Here is an 18411-nt window from a genome sequence, read left to right as displayed (position 1 = left end):
GCTAATGAATGACTGTAGAAATGCCAAAATTCGATTAAATGTACTTTAACCAGTTGTTTCCTAAATGCACTGCATGAATTTGCATAAGTTACATGAAGAAAAGATTTACAGCCGAAAATATACTCTTGGCGTAAAAGTTCATTCGTGGAGAAAACAGAGTATCACATTTTTATGTGATAAAATATCATAGAAACATTACAAAAAAGGGTTCAATGAGGTATGTGTCCATCTTAAACTTAAATGCATTGGGGTCATACACTGTTCATTCTGTCAATAACATTCTTGGACACGTAAATGGAAAGGGTAGACCAAACACGGGGTAAAAGTTATTCCAATTAATGAACAAACCTGGAGTAGGACTTAAGAATCCTGTCTGTCAAGGTAGTACCAAAAAAGTTCTATTGAATTCTGGTCTTTAATTTGGGCTGGCTTATTCGATTTAAACCATGACCCTCAGGATAATCCTCAACAACCGCACTGTGCACTTATCATTAATCGGAATGAAATTGTTTCTGAAAACACCATTATATGGGTGGACATATGGACCACAAGGATCTCATCCCAATATCTCAAACCAGTCAAGAATTCCTCCTTGGACCAAAGGCAGGTCAGTGTGACCATGCAAGAGAATTCCTGCCCAAACCATGATTCCACCACATCTACAATTGTGTTTTTCAACAGTGTTGGATTGAGGGTATCTGGTGCATTGTTCCCTCCTGATTAGAAAGTGCCCTAAACACACTCTATTGTGACTCTGTACTTCTTTGTGAAGAGTAAAAATCCCCACTTCTGTTGCTCAGGGAAACATGTTCTCTTGCCCACAATAAGCAGCACTTCTTTGTTATCTGTTGAGGGGGATATACAAAACTGGTCATCTTGGATAAAGACCTGCATTGTGTGGAATTCAAAAATCTTGATAAAATAAAGTTCTCAGGTGCACAGCCAAAATTTAAAAAAATACATAGTGGTCAAAGTACCTACTTTCATTTCTGCACGAGTGGTTTGTCTTGCAGCAACTCTCAGCGAGGAATTTGAATGTTCCCAGAACATGCCAACCAATAGCAGCCTAATTTCCTCTTGTGTTGTAATATTTTTGAAGTGTTGAGTACTCTCAAGGAGCAGCACTCATTTAATGTCATGGAGTATCGAGTTTGTTATGAAGTACCACATGGTAACACCACTTGCAGAGTAACAAAAGATGTGGTACATTTTTGTGACGTCATCACCACGTCTGCTTATTAAATCTCCCATGAAAGAACTCGAATGCAGAGATTCATTCTCTCTCCAATTTTGTGGTGTTTGCATGTGGCTTTACTTGCTGGTAGTTGCAGCATTTTGATTTTAAGGTTGTGCTGGCATGCAGCTTCAGCGTGTTTGTGTTCTGTAAAAGTCCTGCCATAAAGAAAGTATAGTGTTTTCCAGGTGAAGATTTTGAGTTGGATTTTAGTTTGTGGCCAGTTTAGACATAGACCGGGGAAAGTGCGGTGTGAAATTGTTACATTTCAAGAAGTTGGTTACATTTACCTACCATCGGGGTCCCAATTTCTGTATGATACCTATATGTATTGATGCACCTAAAAAGTAGCATACTTCACAACTCGTGGAATAAGTGTGCAGATTTAATGTAAGTCATTATTCAGTTCGAGATGTGCTCCGGTGGATTTTAACTCACCATTGACATGGCTGGTGGAAATTGGTGACTTTCTCTGTTTAAATCATTTTCTGTGACATTTTGAATGTGTTAACTTACAATAGTATGCATTCCTGCTCGTATAGTTCTAGTCATTTTAATAAATAAGTTATTGTGTTAAAATTCATGCCTTATACGTGTCTCCAATTGACATGCATTTCTGGTTAACTCAAGCTTAGTTTATTTTCTGATGTAAATATTAAGTTAAACTTTAAATCAACCAACACATAGTGCGCTGACATCTTCCCATCGTTGCAGGGATGGTTCTTTTCTTCGATGCTAATTAGAGCTTTACTATGAGTAGCAGTATTAAAATGGCTCGTTTTCTTCAGGCAGAAAGAGTTAGAGAGTGGCTTTCAGGTAGCGTTGCTGTTTGAGATCGGCCTTAAATATTTCTTCCGGACACAGAATCTTCAAATTGATATTGATCCCAAAGTCTTTGAACCACACTGCAAGAGAGATTGAGATGTCTAGCAGCATCAGATTCTGACTACCTCATTTCCATCCATTTTATTGTCCACACACTTAACAAATCTGACAAACTACAGTGGCGTACGGATCATCATGACGTGGAAGATGATTGTCCGGGTCGGGATTTGAACCATAGACCTTTGTGATGCTGACCCAGTGCTTTAACCAGTGAACCAAAAAGACCTCTAAGTTCGGGGGCAAAGTTAGGTTATGTGTTCTCTGACGTACGCCGCACTACTTCTCCTAAACATTGCTAGAAACTGCTGACTATTTTCAATGAAACTGCCTACAGTACTTTGAGATCAGTAATCACACAAAAGAATTAGGAAAGCTAGAAATGTGCAAATTTTTCTTTTACTCATTATGCCTATTTTTTTTCTATAAAATAAAAGTTAACTTTTAGTTTTGCCCTAAGTTTTCTCCTAGTTAGTTATTATCATTCTCAACTTTTAACTTTGTTGCTATTACCATTTTTTCCGTGATGAGCTTTGGAAAAAATGATGTACCTAAACTTCACTGAATGGCAAAAAATAAAACTTCAAGCAATTCTTGTTGATTCTTATGTAAAATGGCCCCTTGAATCCAAATATGAAAATCACTTGTTCTCATCATATCCCACTTTTTGGCAAAGGTGACCCCATTTTTTTCCAGTTTTTGACTGTTTCAAGCCATTATTTTTATTTGGAGGGGAAGAGAACATTGTATGAATCATTAACATTCTTCTGATGGGCTAGAGAGGCGTTAAGGGTGCTCTTCACTGAGAGTCTGAAAGATTCGGATCTAATGTTAACCTACGGGGAAAGTTGGAGCTTGTTTTACGAATTCCTGTGAAGTTTTCGGATCAATTTTTTTTCTGAGTATTTTTCAAGACCATGTCTGTGTCTTTTAGTTTTTAATTTTTTGATGTGTCCATTCTCCGATTTTTTAAAATTCGAGAAAAAATGAATTTCTTCGAAAACGAGGTACTGTTGGACATTTCGCTCTGTAAAACATCTGCAACTCGTGCTATCGAAATTTTAAGAACGCCCTGACACGCAAAATATTTCCAGCTCTCTTTTGAGATCTTGTTTGAAATAATGCGACCATTTTTTAAACAAATATCGGGTTCTAACTATTGAAAAAAATTTCAAAATACGTTCACTTTTTGCATTTGCTCCGCCTACTATAGTAAACTCCCCTTTTTGAGGGGTGAGCACTAATGGGGTGTAAGATTTATTACCCTCTCATTAGTTCCCCTCAATGACCTTCGCTGGACGTCCTTTCTTCTTTCCTCTTTTCCTAAGGCTTTCTTGAAGAATCAAGTGCTTTTGAAAGTGAATCCATGTAGATGCGTGCTATTAGCTGTTAAATTAGCAACATCTGCTTTTTTTTCAAATTTGTGGTTTGAAAAGAAACAGATTTGAAAGGGATATTTCTCAGTCAAATTGTTTATTAACAATATAATGAACATTGTTACAATGCTTTCGAATGCGAAAAGTTGTCATTTTTCCCTTTCAGTAGAAAAATATTTTTATATATAGATTAAATCGTATTCCAGATGCTAGGTATTTTGCATCGTTTTACATGTGTTTTATGTTACTACAAATGTACACACATAAAGTGCTTTCCACAGCTCAACAAACGTTTTTGAAAATTATTTGTGTCTTTAAGAGCCAGACTCATCAAATTTCTTTAGAAGGTAGATACACATTGAACATGTAATTCATAATATACAGTAAAATCCATCGAATTTCAGAATCGGGACAGGAAATTTAGTTGGTTGAAACAAGTATTTCGTTGCATTAGTATACGTTGTAATAGGATTTTACTGTATTTCTCTTTAGAAAACTTCCTAAGGAGGAAAACGATGCATAATTTGACCCCAAATAGTCGTGAAACGTTTCTTATGGGGTCGCAATATTACTCCTTCTTTTAAGACATGTACGATATTATACAGTTTTTAAAACATTACGTGAGAAACAAAATAGCATAATTTTTATTTTCCAGCGCAGCAATGCGAATCGTGATTAATTTTATTTTTATTAAAGACTATTTCCTAGCTTACATTTTGTGTCATAATTCCTGCATTTTACCTCAAGTTTTTATTTATTGCCAGAAACAATGAAAAAAAAAAGTTAAAATACTTATTTTTAATTAGCTGTTTTGGAAATAGCTTAAATACATCGGTATTGTGATTAACTGCAGGTTTTGAGTGTTTCAATCAAGAAATCATGTACTTGTGTTATTCCATACTTTTTAGAGCGAATCAAGCTTTACAATTAAAAAACATGTTTTATATTTTTTGAAGTACGTTGCTTAAATATTATTTCTCCAACCGCGCTAGCATTTTTGGAAAACAACTAAAATTCAGGACAATATTTATTCTTCCAGAAAAAAATAAGTTTTTTTTTGTTCAATTGCGAATGCTTATTATCCTTACTTGAACAAAGCTGATGTTGCTCTGATTTTTCAGATTGTCATGATGACAAGAATAACTCTAGCTCGTTGTTTCAATATTTACTAAGAAGTCAAATTTTCGTCGCCATGGTTACTAATCGTTTGTACTCATTCAAGATTTCACTTAAGTAGATTTTACTTTTAAAAGGGGGGGGTGTAAAATTACATTTCAAAAAAAAAAACATCAATGTGGATGAAATTAAAAAGCAAAATTTCATCCAAATACAAAATTTCCAGATTACTAATACCAACATTTAAGATTGACAAGAAAACAAAAATTCAGAAGGCTTTCTGATGTCTTCAAAAAACTTTTCACAATAGAAATAGTTTTTTTTTTTTTATTTATCTTTATAAGAATTTGGAAGCTTTATTTTTGGAGAATAAAAATACTTTATAAAAACATTTATTCAGTTGCGGAAAACATTCCGTACACCAACATACTCATTAAATACATAGAAAATCATGAAAAATATATTAGTAATTTAATATGATTCGGTTAATGTAAAAAACACACCGTGATATAATTACTAAGCATTGTATGTATTAGTTTTAATGACGTTTTCAGCCTTATGTTGCTGATGAAGCTAACAAAGATGTGAACAATATAGAATGGGGGTTACAAGTTTTCACTGCTTTCTGTTTTCATTCTCAGAAGCTAGATCAGCATTTTATTACAGTGTAGAAAAAAATTAATTACAGGCATAAAGGTTTTCAGGTCACATAAGACCCCCCCCCCTTAAAAAAACATTATTAGAGATCGTCTTGAATTTGGTTTTTATGGCTTTAATTTCGAAAAATTTCGGGAAGGGAGTTTGCGAAAAGTCCTTCTTTGACCATAAAAAAAAAGTCGTCTAAAATTGCATTTTTGGAACTTTGATTTCAAAAACCTGCATGTCCCCGAACGTTACTAAAGATGGCCTACAATCATGTTTACTTTGAAAATTTTGCCTCCCCCAACATCACACTAAGACTGCGTTTTTAGACTATTTCGAAAAATTTCGGGGAAAGCTTCCGAACTCCCCGTTTCCTAACAGAATTGAAGACAACCTGAAATTGTGTTTTTGGCGTTTCAAGTTCAAAAATTTGCTGGTGGAAGATCTCAGGACCTCTTACTTCCAAATACTACCAGAGATCGTCTAAAACTGCATTTTGAAAATTTTATTTTCGAGAAAATTAAAAGGCATAGCCCCAAACAGAGTGCTTGGAAAAATAGGGCGTATTTCTGAGTAAATAGTATGCTTACGATAAAGATCATGTTAATTAAGTATAGAAATGGTTCCCTCTCCTAAACAAGAAGCTAAATCCTTTCTCTCGCTGTATTTACATATTACTAAGAGCCAATAGAATAGAAAATGTGGGATCTCAAAAAAGATTTTTGTTCTATACGAATGAAAATTACTTGATAATCATTTGATTGGAACATTCATTTTATTCTGTGACTGAAGACACGATACGACAATTTTTCGGCACAGAAGTGCGTAACACAGAACTTTAAAAAAAAAAGTTTGTCTTGTTTTTTTTTTCTTCTTCTTTTTTTTTTTAATGTGAAATACCCTTACTTGTACTTAAAATTGCTTTCCTAAATGTAAGCTGTTCCTTTTCATTTTTGTTGTAACTTTATGTATTTCCTGCAAATCTCTTTCTTGCCCTTTTTATATTTTTTTTTATTATTGATTCATTAAATGCAAGATGCATGAAAACGAGGCAGAGCGATAAAAACTTTAAAATCTGGCAGGGCGAGGCGTTGAGATTTTTTTCTTCTAAGTATTTCAAGTTTTTTTTCAGGCAGATATATTTTGGTGCCTCCTGAGAAAAAGGACAACCTTTAATATTTATTATGACAACTAACGAGGATCAAACACTCACAAGACTTATTAGAAAATTTTAATAAAAACTCAAAAGTGTTGAAGCAGAAGCACTATATACACTATGTGACCAAAAATATTGGAACACTTTTCAAAAATTCACATTTTTAGGGATTTTTCGAGAAATAATTGAGCAATTGCTCTATAATTTGTTCGCATAAAATGTATACTCTTGTTGTCATTTTCCTATAAAAATTAAGTCTGCTATTCATTTAGGGGACCAACAACAAATTGAGGAAAAAAAAAAGGTTTTTTGATCATTTTTCATTGTAAATTGCTGGGAATAAGCTATAATTTTCTGAAATGAGTTAAAAATCTATCAAAAACTTATTTTTATATTTTTGTGAAAGTATGTCTTATACCCATGGAAATATAAGCATTTCTCTCAAAAATGCAAAAATTTTTTGAAGGTTTTCGACTCATATTACGCAGAGTATTTCGTCAAACGTTACTAAACTTTTAAAATATTTGACAGCATTTTAGAGAAACATAATAATAAAATTTGAAGTTAAAATATTGAAAATTTATATGAACAGTTAAAGCTATTAATTTTTCACTGCACATCTACGAAGGATAGCAATTTATAACGTTCATAATCCAAAGCTCAGATACATCCTACAATCCATGAAAAAAATTCCACCGCAATTTCTTTAAAATTTAAAAAGTTATCAGCGATCTAATGAGCCGAATTTCTATAATTCTAGGATAGGCGACGAATGGTAAGGGATCATTAGCAAACTGGCAGCACTTTCCTGCCATCGTTACAGAGTGATTCATGATAAGAACGGATTATTTGTTGCTGGTCCCCTAAATGAATAGCAGACTTAATTGTTATTGGATTTGACGTCTGGAGTATACTTTTCATGTGAAAAAAAATACAGAGTAGAGAGCAATTGGTCTTTTATTTCTCGAGAAATCCATAAAATTGAATTTTCAAAAGTGTCCCAATACTTTTGGTCATATAGTGTATGTAATACCTCATGTATTTTGCCGAATTTAGTAACTGGGAATTTGAGACTCTAAAAGTGCTAGGTTTAGCTTTATTCCAAAATTTCAACGCAAGATAGTTTACAAACATTGAGAGTGGGGGGAAGGGGTGATTTTTGCCTTTGAGCTTGGAGCAGGGTGAGCACCCCTGCATACAAACAAAGATCACAGAAAAATCTTTAATTTTTCAAATTCAGGAAATCCTTATCCGTAGCCGTCCGCGACTTTGCCGTTGTTATGCTCAATTTGAAAGAACTTTCACCATAACAACCCCTTGAGATATGCTATCGTAGCCTTCCCATCTGCATATAGTAATTAGATAAATAAATAAATATTTTTTCAAAAAGAAAAGGATTCAAAGATAAAGATTGGAGGAATTTTCTGGTCACCAGTGGTGAGAAAAAGCAATTATAGTAGCCACTTTTTTTCTAGTCGCCACTGCATTTGTAAAACAGGTAACTAACCAAAAAAGTAGTATTTAATTTTGCACTAAAATATAAATATTATCAGTTCAAATAAAGGTAAATGTAACTAATTAAAGGCATTAATGTTTATTGTACAATCAAGTATTTACTTTGCAAAGAGGATCTAGTTTTATTTTTATGAAGAATGTTTTCTGGCAACTCAGATGAGGTTGGGGAGAGTGGCAAACAGGCAGCGGAAGCGAAACAATTTCGCCAACCGATAACTAGTATTTTTAGTCCCCACTTTTATTTGGCACTTGATTTTTCAAGTATATCAAGTAGGATCATCCATTTTAAAGAATTTTTTTAGTTAGAATTTGGAGTTCATTTCGTTAAAATTCAGTGTGGTCGTGCAGGCTATCTTTTTTTTCCCTTCCTTTTTTGAAATCATCAATTTTCAATAACGAACATTTTTCTAAAAATAAAACGAATTTATAAATTTATTTATTGCAAATATTCATTCGTTAATTTTTCCTAGATGAGATCTGGAACCGTATTAATGAGGAAAAAAATCTTTGTTTCAAAAATTAATTTTAGTGCAAATACAAATAAATTAATATCACAAGCAGGATTGCAAAATGCGCGGCAATGTAAAATGCTGCACCTTTTACATTGAGTTATTTTTCTTTTACCTATGTAGTCAAGACTCAAGAGGGAAAGAAGTAGAATTTCCTTGGAAGGATCTGTAAAAAGCTGCGGTTTCATTTCGCCGTCAGCTATTACCTCCTTCGACTACTCTGCACAGCAGGGGTAGCGTCCGGTCTGTCCCCCTGCAAAATGTGACAGGTCACATGATCCACACTTCCATCGGTCACCTTTCGTTCTATTGGTTGTTGAAGTGTCAATCATTTCACTGATGAGCACTGCTTTCGTTTAAAGAAAAAGCCCATTTTCAAGCGAGATCGTTTTTCTTCCCCACTGAAGAGCAGCCTTAAGTTCAAAAGCATGAATATTTGGAGCAAATTGGGAGACTCAGTGGGATATTCCCCTTAAATATTTTTAAAATCAAAACCAATCTTTTTTCCTAGGTTTTTTTTTTAAACAAATTTTTCACTTTTTTTTTGCATTATATCAGAGTTTAGAAATTAGGTATGTTTATTATGTAGCGTTAAGGCACCACCACCATTGTTTATTACTTCTTGGTATAGTCAAAAACAATGGGAGCAGAGCATTTCCAGAAATATACATTAAAGCTATATTATAAGCCTACTTAAATTCATCTTTTATCTCAATTATATCTGTGAATGCTAGTTGAAAAATACAATAAGTTTCTTGACTGTAGATCTGTGGTTCTACTATAACTATGCTAAGTGCCATGCTTCCAATACATTTATAAAAATAAATTTTGCAATGTGAAAATTTTTTTGGGCATGAGGCTGATAGGAGTGAGCCCAATACTCTGCTTTTAGGCCAAAAAACAAGTAAAAATTCTTAAAACAAACAAACCCCTTGCATATTTCAAGGGGGAACACATTTATAACTATATTTTAATTAGGGCTCGACCGATGGCATTTTTTGGCCGATGGACCGATGCCAATTGTTGGCCGATTGTTCAAAGATGGCCGATTGTTTTCCTCCAAATGGCCGATGGCCGATTGCCGATGGCCGATGCCGTTGGCCGATGGCAAAAAAAAAAAAACCATAGAAATAAATTGATAACAATGTCAGGGATTTAAAGAATCATTGATTTATTTCACTTTACTTCCTTTCTACGAATAAGGAATTGTAATCACAAAAAAAAAAATCAGATTTCGATCTAAGTTTCTATTTTACGACCACCCAATTGAAACTTCACAAGTTTTTTCGGCACATTTGTACATGCATATGTACCTAAGAACATATAGATGATCGAAATATCCATTTTGAACGCCTCCTTAGTTAATTATCGTAAATTCTCTTGTGACGTCTTCATGCGCGTAAACTTGTGTCACTCAAAAGCGTTATGAAATCGTAAGTTGAAAACTCATACGAGGGCAAGTTGCATAAAACCTTACCCTGAATAGTTCACATTACCGGAGTACATCTATCTACAAAATAGTCACCTTGAACGACTATGCACTTCTGCCAACGTTCGTATATAGTACAGTAAAAATAGGGGTTGGACCCAAACATAAAAAAAAAAAAAGCTAAACCTGGTGCAAATTGTTTATTACCCTCCCAATAAGAACAGGTAAAAAGTCCCACCCCATTGTGCGTCGGGTTTTGGAATGGGGGGCATCTAAAAATTGCTGTTTTGGGTATTTTTCCAGAATTTTTAGAGTAAATTTAAAGTGAGAATATTATGTTATACTAAATTTAAAAGCATGAAATTAAAGGTGTTTGACCCCCAAGAGTGATGACATAACTCACCAATGTTACAGAGCCCCCCTATCCCCGTAAAACGAAGCAGTACCCCCCCCCCAACCCCCTCCATACATTTCATATTTAAACATTTTATGCTAAGTTAAAGTTAGAAATCAAGTGTGTCCATCCTCCAAGAGCGATGGTGCACCTCCTCTCAAAGCTACAGAACCCACCCCTCCGCCAAATAAAATAAATCCTCATCCCCCCCCCCTTTATTTCAAGTAGAAGTATTATTTCATGCAAATCTAAAATGCATTAAATCAGGACTGTCCACCCCATAAGAACAGTAGCTCACCTCCCAAAACGAAATTATATACTAAAATATTATGCTTCCCCCCCCACCCCCTCTGATGGTGCATATTTGATTAAATGGCCAGAAAAATTACGCTGAACTGTTTTTTGCTTTTAAATGATTTTTCCTAAGCTTGTAACAAAAAGTCTTCGTTATCAAGGTGTTTTTTGGAGTCTAGATCCTCAGCAAAATCGTTATTGTTGCAGCTATGTCTAACACAGTTTGTGCATATAATTGAGCACTTCAGTCCACTTTCAGACTTTTCAAACATTCACTATATCCAATGAACCCCTCAGAGCAAGCACAAGATTTGAGATGCAGAAAGTCTTCTAGAGCAGAAGGCTTGACTGTTGTAATAGGATGCAGGTTATATTTCTGTGGTGCTTTCTTTGCACCCATCAAAAATGACACTAGCTTTCCCATACTTACAACTGACCTATACACTGCATTGCTGGCATATTTCCTTGAAGCTTACAGATCATTACCAAAAATATGGTCAAGCAGGTATCTTCCATCTATTACATATGAGGCAGTGAGAAGCAAAGGAATGTAAGTGGCAAAATTAAAAATTGAGATAACCAGTACAAATGGTTGGTGAACCTTTCCTCTATCTTGGGGCAAGAGATGGTACTAGTACACCTGGTAGTTGCTTCTATACAGCATGATTTTAAAAAGAAAATCAATGAAAGACTACCTATGATCTTATCTTTAAACGCGTTTTATTCAAAACTCGAAAATGTCCACTTACATCCCTTTGCTTCTCACTGCCTCATATATGACACCAACTGTTCGTTCTGTGATGGTGGATGAACCTTTTGCTTCAGATAATAGCACTTTAACGATACAGGATTTTTTTCCTTCTGAAACCAGATTCATCGAATACTGATGGAGGATCAGCGCATAACTCGTACCAGAAGTTTTTAGCAATTTGTTATTTCATCTTTACTTTTCATACCATTCGGTGTAAAAGATGGTTTGACCTTACACATCTTTACAGATAGTAATTGTAACAGAAGCTAAAGACGTAACTGCTTACCTCCTTCACAAAAAAATGCCACAAAATTGTTTGCCTTCAATATCCTTTGATGTTACTACCCGAACGTTAAAGATCTCATCGCAACTCACCTTATCATCAGCGAGCAATACCCCTACCAACTTGAGAGAGAAGAAACTTCTGGTGTCTTTAGAAATGGATTGTGATTTCCAAACTGGGAGGCAAAAAGGTGTAAATACTTAGCATTCTATTGTTGTATTGCTCATTGCTCTCATCAAGACTTGTTCTATCGTTGAATCACTACAGGTTCTAGACCACCTGAATTTGTCACTGCGTTAGATCATTGGATAGCTGATGTCTTAGCTGATGTTTGATGTGAGAATTTTTTTTTATCGCATAATGTACTGAAAAGTTTCAGATGTGTTGCAAGTATATGTCCGCATATTTAGCATAATTCACATAACCAGCTGCGTAAAAGAGAGGTAGCTTGATGTTTGCAAATGAGAACCCCCACCGACATAGAGGGTGCAGAATTGTAGCATTGCCCGTCTCACTATTGGCAATTTTGGTTTGTCCCACCTTACAGTGATGGCAAAAGGTTCTGGAAAAGTTGAAGTAAGTTAATCAAGAAGAACCAGGGAAACTTTGGTCAATTTGGACTTTTATTAGGCTGCACAGGAATTTTGTTTTCCAGCGCTCTAAACAGTTTAATAACTCCAGTCGCAAATAATTTGGTTACTGAGCTCGCTTAGATCTTTTAGAATTATCATTATGACATTACCATATCATTGTGTGGCATTTTGTACTTCGAAAAAGTTTAAATCGGGGAAATTTTTTCGTGAACTTCGCTGCAATAGTTGATTTTAAAATGTAAATTCAGGGTACCCCCCCCCCCCCAAAGCGATGGCGCACCCCTTAAGTGTGACAAAGTACCCATCCAGAATAAAAGCCCTCAAAAAAGAAAGAAATACCCCTTGAAAAAACTGCCTTAAAAATTTCAATGACGCAAAGCTGCTCCATGGTCCACCCCCTCCCATACCCCCTCCGCCTGTGCATCCCTGTTAATTAGAGAGAGTTTATTATTTTACTATTATAGAGTGGTTTCTGCGAGGTTTGAGATTTTTTTTTAAGTAATAGAAATTATTTTTATTTAAATAGAGGATTATTTCGTCCCCCCCCCCCCTTCCCCCCAAAACCCGACGCGCAAAGTGCTGGGACTTTTTACCCCTTCTTGCTGGAAGGGTAAGAAGTAATTTGCAACAGGTTTCACCTTTTTTTTTTTGGATGTTTGGGTTTGGCCATTTTTTGGCCTAATTTTACTGTACTAATAGCTTTTAGAAGGACTCCTGGAATACATTTATTGCAACCTCTTGCGCTGCTGCTTTAACTTCATCGTGGGGAAGAAGGCGACTTTCATGTTGAGGATGCACGGTTCGATTGGTCAATACTCTGATATGACAAACAAATAACATAACGTTTTATCGGACTTAGCTCCGTGCGACTTGTACCTGTTCCCAGCAAAAAAAAAAACATTTGCATGGACGCTGCTTTCTTCCGTCAGGAGAAGGTGAAGCAGCATCACAGAACGTAGCGAAAAATGGCTTCCAGGAGTGTTTCCAAAAGTTATATGAACACCGGCAGAAGTACATAGTAGTTCAAGGGTAACCTTTTGAAGGTGGATGTGCTTCGGTAATGTGAACTATTCTGGGTTTTATACAGCTTGTCCCCAAATTTTTGGATCGTACTACGTACAATCTGTATAGGGTGTAGTTATACTTCTCCTTTTTTGACTGCTGTATGATGGAAGACAAAGAACAACAGCTATAAAATTTAAAAAAATAAAAAGAAAATAAAAAGAAAAAGAAGAAGAAAAACAAAGAGGCTGTTTAATAACCAACTGATTTGTTTTTTTTTTTTTTAAATTGAACATATAACTAAGATTTCAGTAATATTATAATAATGTATGGATTTAGGTACACTGAACATAGTTAAAAAACATTAAATTATATTGTTTAATTATTCGAAAAGTGAATAAATAAATAAGAATAAAACTATGAAACCGTCAACAAATTACGCAATTAAAGTGGAAAGATTGCACGTAGACATTTTTTAGTCATCAAATTAAACAAAAAAGGTAACAGATAAATTACAATATTAAATCATAATAGTTATATTTTTATACTTATTTAAAATTTATGAACTGAAAAGTTTGAATTTTTCATAAAAGCTATAAACAGTGACATAAATTTTGCGAAAAAAAGAAATAGCCATGAAAAGAGCGAGGTTCTTAAAACGCAGCCACAATAAACAAACTCAATATTTAGACCAAGTTAATAACTGAATACATATACTACTTGATCTGATGTTTGCACACGTAATATTGAACAATTTGATTGTTCAATCTCTTATGAAGCACTACAAACAAGTTCAAATTAAATTTTTCAATTTAACAATAATTTTCTGAAATTCAAAAATTTGCATAATAGAAAATCCTTCAAACTTTTCTATAACATATTATTAGAAATATGATGAAAACAAAAATAACTTATTCATTGATTTTATATAAATACATAAAAATAGTTACAACAGAAAAAAAAAATCTATCGCTATTAATGATGCCAAAAAGATAGCGCATTACGAAATATAGGTGAAACAAGTATAAGAAATACGCAAAATGATATTTCTTGATCAAAATAAATAATTGCTAAATATTCAAGAAATGCTTGAAACGACAAGTGTGGGTTTGGGGGGCCACCCTCTGATTTTGGAGTAACTCACAACATTAAACTTCGGCCCCAACTTCGGCCTCGTTTTTTTTAGTACAGAACCGCTACTACCAACGCCTAGAAGAGTTTCTGAAGCTACTCCAGCACTTCCGAAGAAAAAAATTCAAAAGTCCCTTTGATTTCCGAGTTATGCTACCATTGAAAACGTCTTTAATCAATTTCTTACATTAATGCTCTGAATTCTTCCTAAACAATAGATAAAGCTTGAAAAGAAACTCTAATTTTATGGATGGTGTTAGTTTTAAGCAACTCAGAAGAACAACTAGAATTTAATTTCAGAAACTGGGATTTGGAGGAGGGGCTCGCAAGTTTTCTCGGAAATACAAAAAATAGTCGTAAAAAATAGAGTTTAAAATAATCATAAACATTGAGTAGAAATACCCTTTTAAAACTTGCACCCGAGTTTGTTTTGACGTGCAGTGGCGGATTTAAAATATAGCAAATGTTGCTATTGCGCGTGAGGCCCCATAACCATACTGGAACCGTAGGAGTTACAACAATGCTTATGATAAATGTTTTACAACTTCTGTGATAGAGAAATAGGGCCCCAAAATGTATTTCGACGGGCCCCAAACTTGTAGCTCCGCCGAAGCGATACAGAAAAGACTGCATTACTGATTCATAATACAAATATAGAAAAATTAAAAATTACCTTCCGTTCACCGGGAATCTAACAAAGTGAAACAAAACCGGTTTCGCCATCTCATATTTGTTTCCATAGTCTCCAATTCGGCAATATATCACAAAGTGATCGTCAGTCTGAGACGCTATATGAGTTTTGCATTGAAATAAGTAATTAATAGCCACAAAAAATGAGTAAATAGGATTTTTAGAACATCCGATCGAAATCAAAAAGGGAAGTGCACAACTGGAACGTACGCACATCCCACATGCGAAAATTTAGCCTTCTACAGCTTATCATTTTTGAGTTATGACTTATGAGAGATACATACGTACATTCATCCGCAAGAAACAACGCAACAATTAACTTGTTTGGTACCTGAATGTAGTATTAAAAACTGTATTAAAAACTCTTCCAGTTGTGACTAAAATAGAAATTCATACTGAAATTTAAGTAAACAATTTATATAAAAACAATAACTCCCTTTACTTTGTATTAAAAAGTAAAACAACTAAGGTCCTTTTTTTTTCATAAACTTCGCCCAATTCCATCGGCTTTTCGATGTTTTTTAAGGCCGATGGGCCGATGTTTCCTGCAAGTTAGCATCGGCCCGCCGATGCCGATGGCTAAATTATTGAACCATCGGCGCCGATGCATCGACCAGGCCGATGCATCGGTTGATTCCTAATTTTAATCTCAAAATAATAATTCTAGAACTACGTTTTCATAACAAATTTTGAACTTGTTTGAAAAATGGAACTTCTGGTCCTGCTCTTCCCTACATAATTATGTTCTCTATGTCGTTTTTTGTAGTACTATTTTCAACTATACTCAAAAGGTCAAAATAATAATTAGTATGACATATTTTTAGTTAAAAATTCAGCAACATTAAATAACTTTTTGCCAGTAAATTTCTCAAAAATTGAGCTATTAGTTGCACAAGTACTAGATCCTAAACTGCATCTGTAGATCAAATTTTATTTTTTCATGCTTTCACACTTTCCTGGGACCTATACCGCAAATAAAGACAAAAATTTTATTTTGTTACATGTATAGATTCTAAAATTGTACTAATTTAGTGCAAAATTTTACTATGGTTTGTTATTTTTTTTATTTTTGCAATTTCTAATATGCAATGTTAATGAGGTTCAATGAGTTTATTGGGTATTTACTAAATGATATATGTTTTTCTTTTCTTTTTCAAATTTTATAGTTAGTTTTATTACAGTAGCGAACCAATTATCCGGGAAGTTCGTGACCATCGCTATCCCGGATATCTGAATTTCCCGGTTTTCTGAATCGCTAAAAAACGCTATTGGACGATTGTTTGTAAAACTTAAATTACTATAATAAATAGTTATGCATATTAAAATAAGAAGAAAACAGTTCAGAAATGCTTATAAACATCGAAATATTAAAAACTACTAGTGAATGAATAATTTAAACACCAAAACACTACTAATCTCTCATAATGCCTAACTCATAATACCGGGGACCCTCACATTCTGTTTGGAAAAGAAAGGGAAAATCTTCCACTTTTCGATGCTTTTAAACGAAAGAAAATGAAGGGAAGGGCAAAAAATAAGTTTTTGAACCTAAATGTGCAAATTTTCTACTATAGTGTATAAAATAATTCACTTTCATGATCGCACTTTTTTTTTTTTTAAATTTTTTGTAAAGGTTTCGTGTTTGCGATTACGGTAGCTATTGATAACTAATGCTTTTGCATTTCGTTAATATCAAAAGAAATTTGATTTATGAGTTCTTGCAGCCTTATTAGTCTTGCGTTTAATGGAGTTCTAGATTTCACGATCAACTAACTATCCAAAAAAATCGCGAATCTGGTTTTCGGCGTTTCCCACACTTTTGAGACGTCACTTACGCCAAATGCCTTTAATTAGAGGCCATTCAATCAAATACTGCATTAGAATGCGACAATATTCATTTCCTTAGCTTTCAGTTGGAATAAAACACGAAAATTTCAAACTTACGAATGTACTTTTTAATTCAAGAAAATCTTTCGGAAATTTTGCCCCGCATAAAGGATAATCATTTGAAGTTAGTGTTTGCAACAGTTTCTCGTCAGTTATATGGTGTTTATTAAGAAATCGTTCATATTCTTTTGGTATTGCAGAAAAAATGCTTCATTTTTCAAAAATTGTCAAAATGGCGTATTTTTAAAAGATGGCGGGAAAATCGGGTAAAAGTTGCCGGTTTTCTGGTTCTCCCCGGTTTTTTGGTTCCCGGATAAAAGGTTCTGCACTGTATATGTAAAGTAGTCATACATTAGGTATAATTAAAGTTTTTTGTTACTTTTTTTTGCTGTATTTTCTCAAACTTTCATAAAAGGTTTAATTGTTTTTTTTATTAGGAGTTAACCTCAAAGGTGCTAATTTAGAAGGAAGTCAAATGGCTGGTGTTAATCTTAGAGTTGCAACACTTAAAAATGCAAACTTGCAGAATTGTGATCTTCGTGGTGCTGTTTTAGCTGGAGCTGACTTAGAGGTTTGTGTCAAAAATTTTAAGCTGATACACTTTTTATTGTTATTTAAACAATGTTATTTTGCAAGTCCATCTTTTAGCTTTTGATTTTTTAAACATATAATGCAAAATAATAGTATATAATAATAAATAAAGAAATAATAAGTAAATGAACAGTAATAATAATTATAATATCACTAAGTCCCTCTATAAGTCTTCATTTTGGTGATTTTTTCTTCAAAATGAGATGTTTGAAAAATTCAGTTTCTGTCTGATATTTTTTCACATTTTTTCAGAACTGTGATTTATCTGGCAGTGATTTGCATGAAGCCAATCTAAGAGGTGCAAATTTGAAAGATGCTGCTTTTGAACTTATGCTAACTCCTCTTCACATGGCTCAGGCTATAAGATAGTTTTATTTCTTATGCTAATAATCCCTATTGTGATGACAAACTTCCTAGATAATATATGTTGTAAAATTAATGTTGAAACTTTTTTATGTGATATATTGTTTATAAATGATTTATTCAAAGTGTTCATTATTTTATAATGCAAATTAATTTGTGTATGCATTTCTTTGTGATTTTTTAGTTCCAAATGAAAACTATTATGTATTGTTTTCTTTTCTAAATAACATGAGCATACAATGTTAAAATGGGCATAATTTGAAGGGATAAAAACTTCTTAGTTTAATATATTATAATTTAAAGGAATAAAAATTCTTATTAGTGCTTATGTTAGCAACTTGTTCTCACAGTTTTGGTTGTAAGTAACTAAGACTAACCTTATGAAAGTTTCATTCATCAATTTGTTTTTTCTTTACGAAATAAGCTGATGAATAAACATGACATAACAATTACACTTATTATATTAAAAAACATGCTGTAACAATCTATGGCTCGAAAGATAGTGAACATTGTAATTATTCTTTTAAAGTTTCCTTGAATTTCACCTTTCATATTACTGTTATTTAAAAGATT

The 18411-nt window shown here is 33.7% G+C and overlaps 1 protein-coding gene across 1 annotated transcript in view; it reads left to right on the top strand.

The window, feature by feature from the left end:
* Positions 1-17862, top strand: part of LOC129218886 (BTB/POZ domain-containing protein KCTD9-like) — a 55372-nt gene extending 37510 nt beyond the window's left edge. Inside the window, exons 10-11 of the mRNA XM_054853207.1 lie at positions 17322-17455; positions 17728-17862. Of these exons, the coding sequence (XP_054709182.1) occupies positions 17322-17455; positions 17728-17844 (251 nt within the window). The 3' untranslated portion in view covers positions 17845-17862. The remainder of the gene's footprint in view (positions 1-17321; positions 17456-17727) is intronic.
* The last annotated feature ends 549 nt before the right edge of the window (positions 17863-18411 follow it).

The sequence above is a fragment of the Uloborus diversus genome, chromosome 3 (genome assembly GCF_026930045.1).
Source record: "Uloborus diversus isolate 005 chromosome 3, Udiv.v.3.1, whole genome shotgun sequence".
Lineage (NCBI taxonomy): Eukaryota > Metazoa > Arthropoda > Arachnida > Araneae > Uloboridae > Uloborus > Uloborus diversus.
Note: the sequence above shows the minus strand (reverse complement) of the source record. Positions and strands in the feature narration are given on the sequence as shown.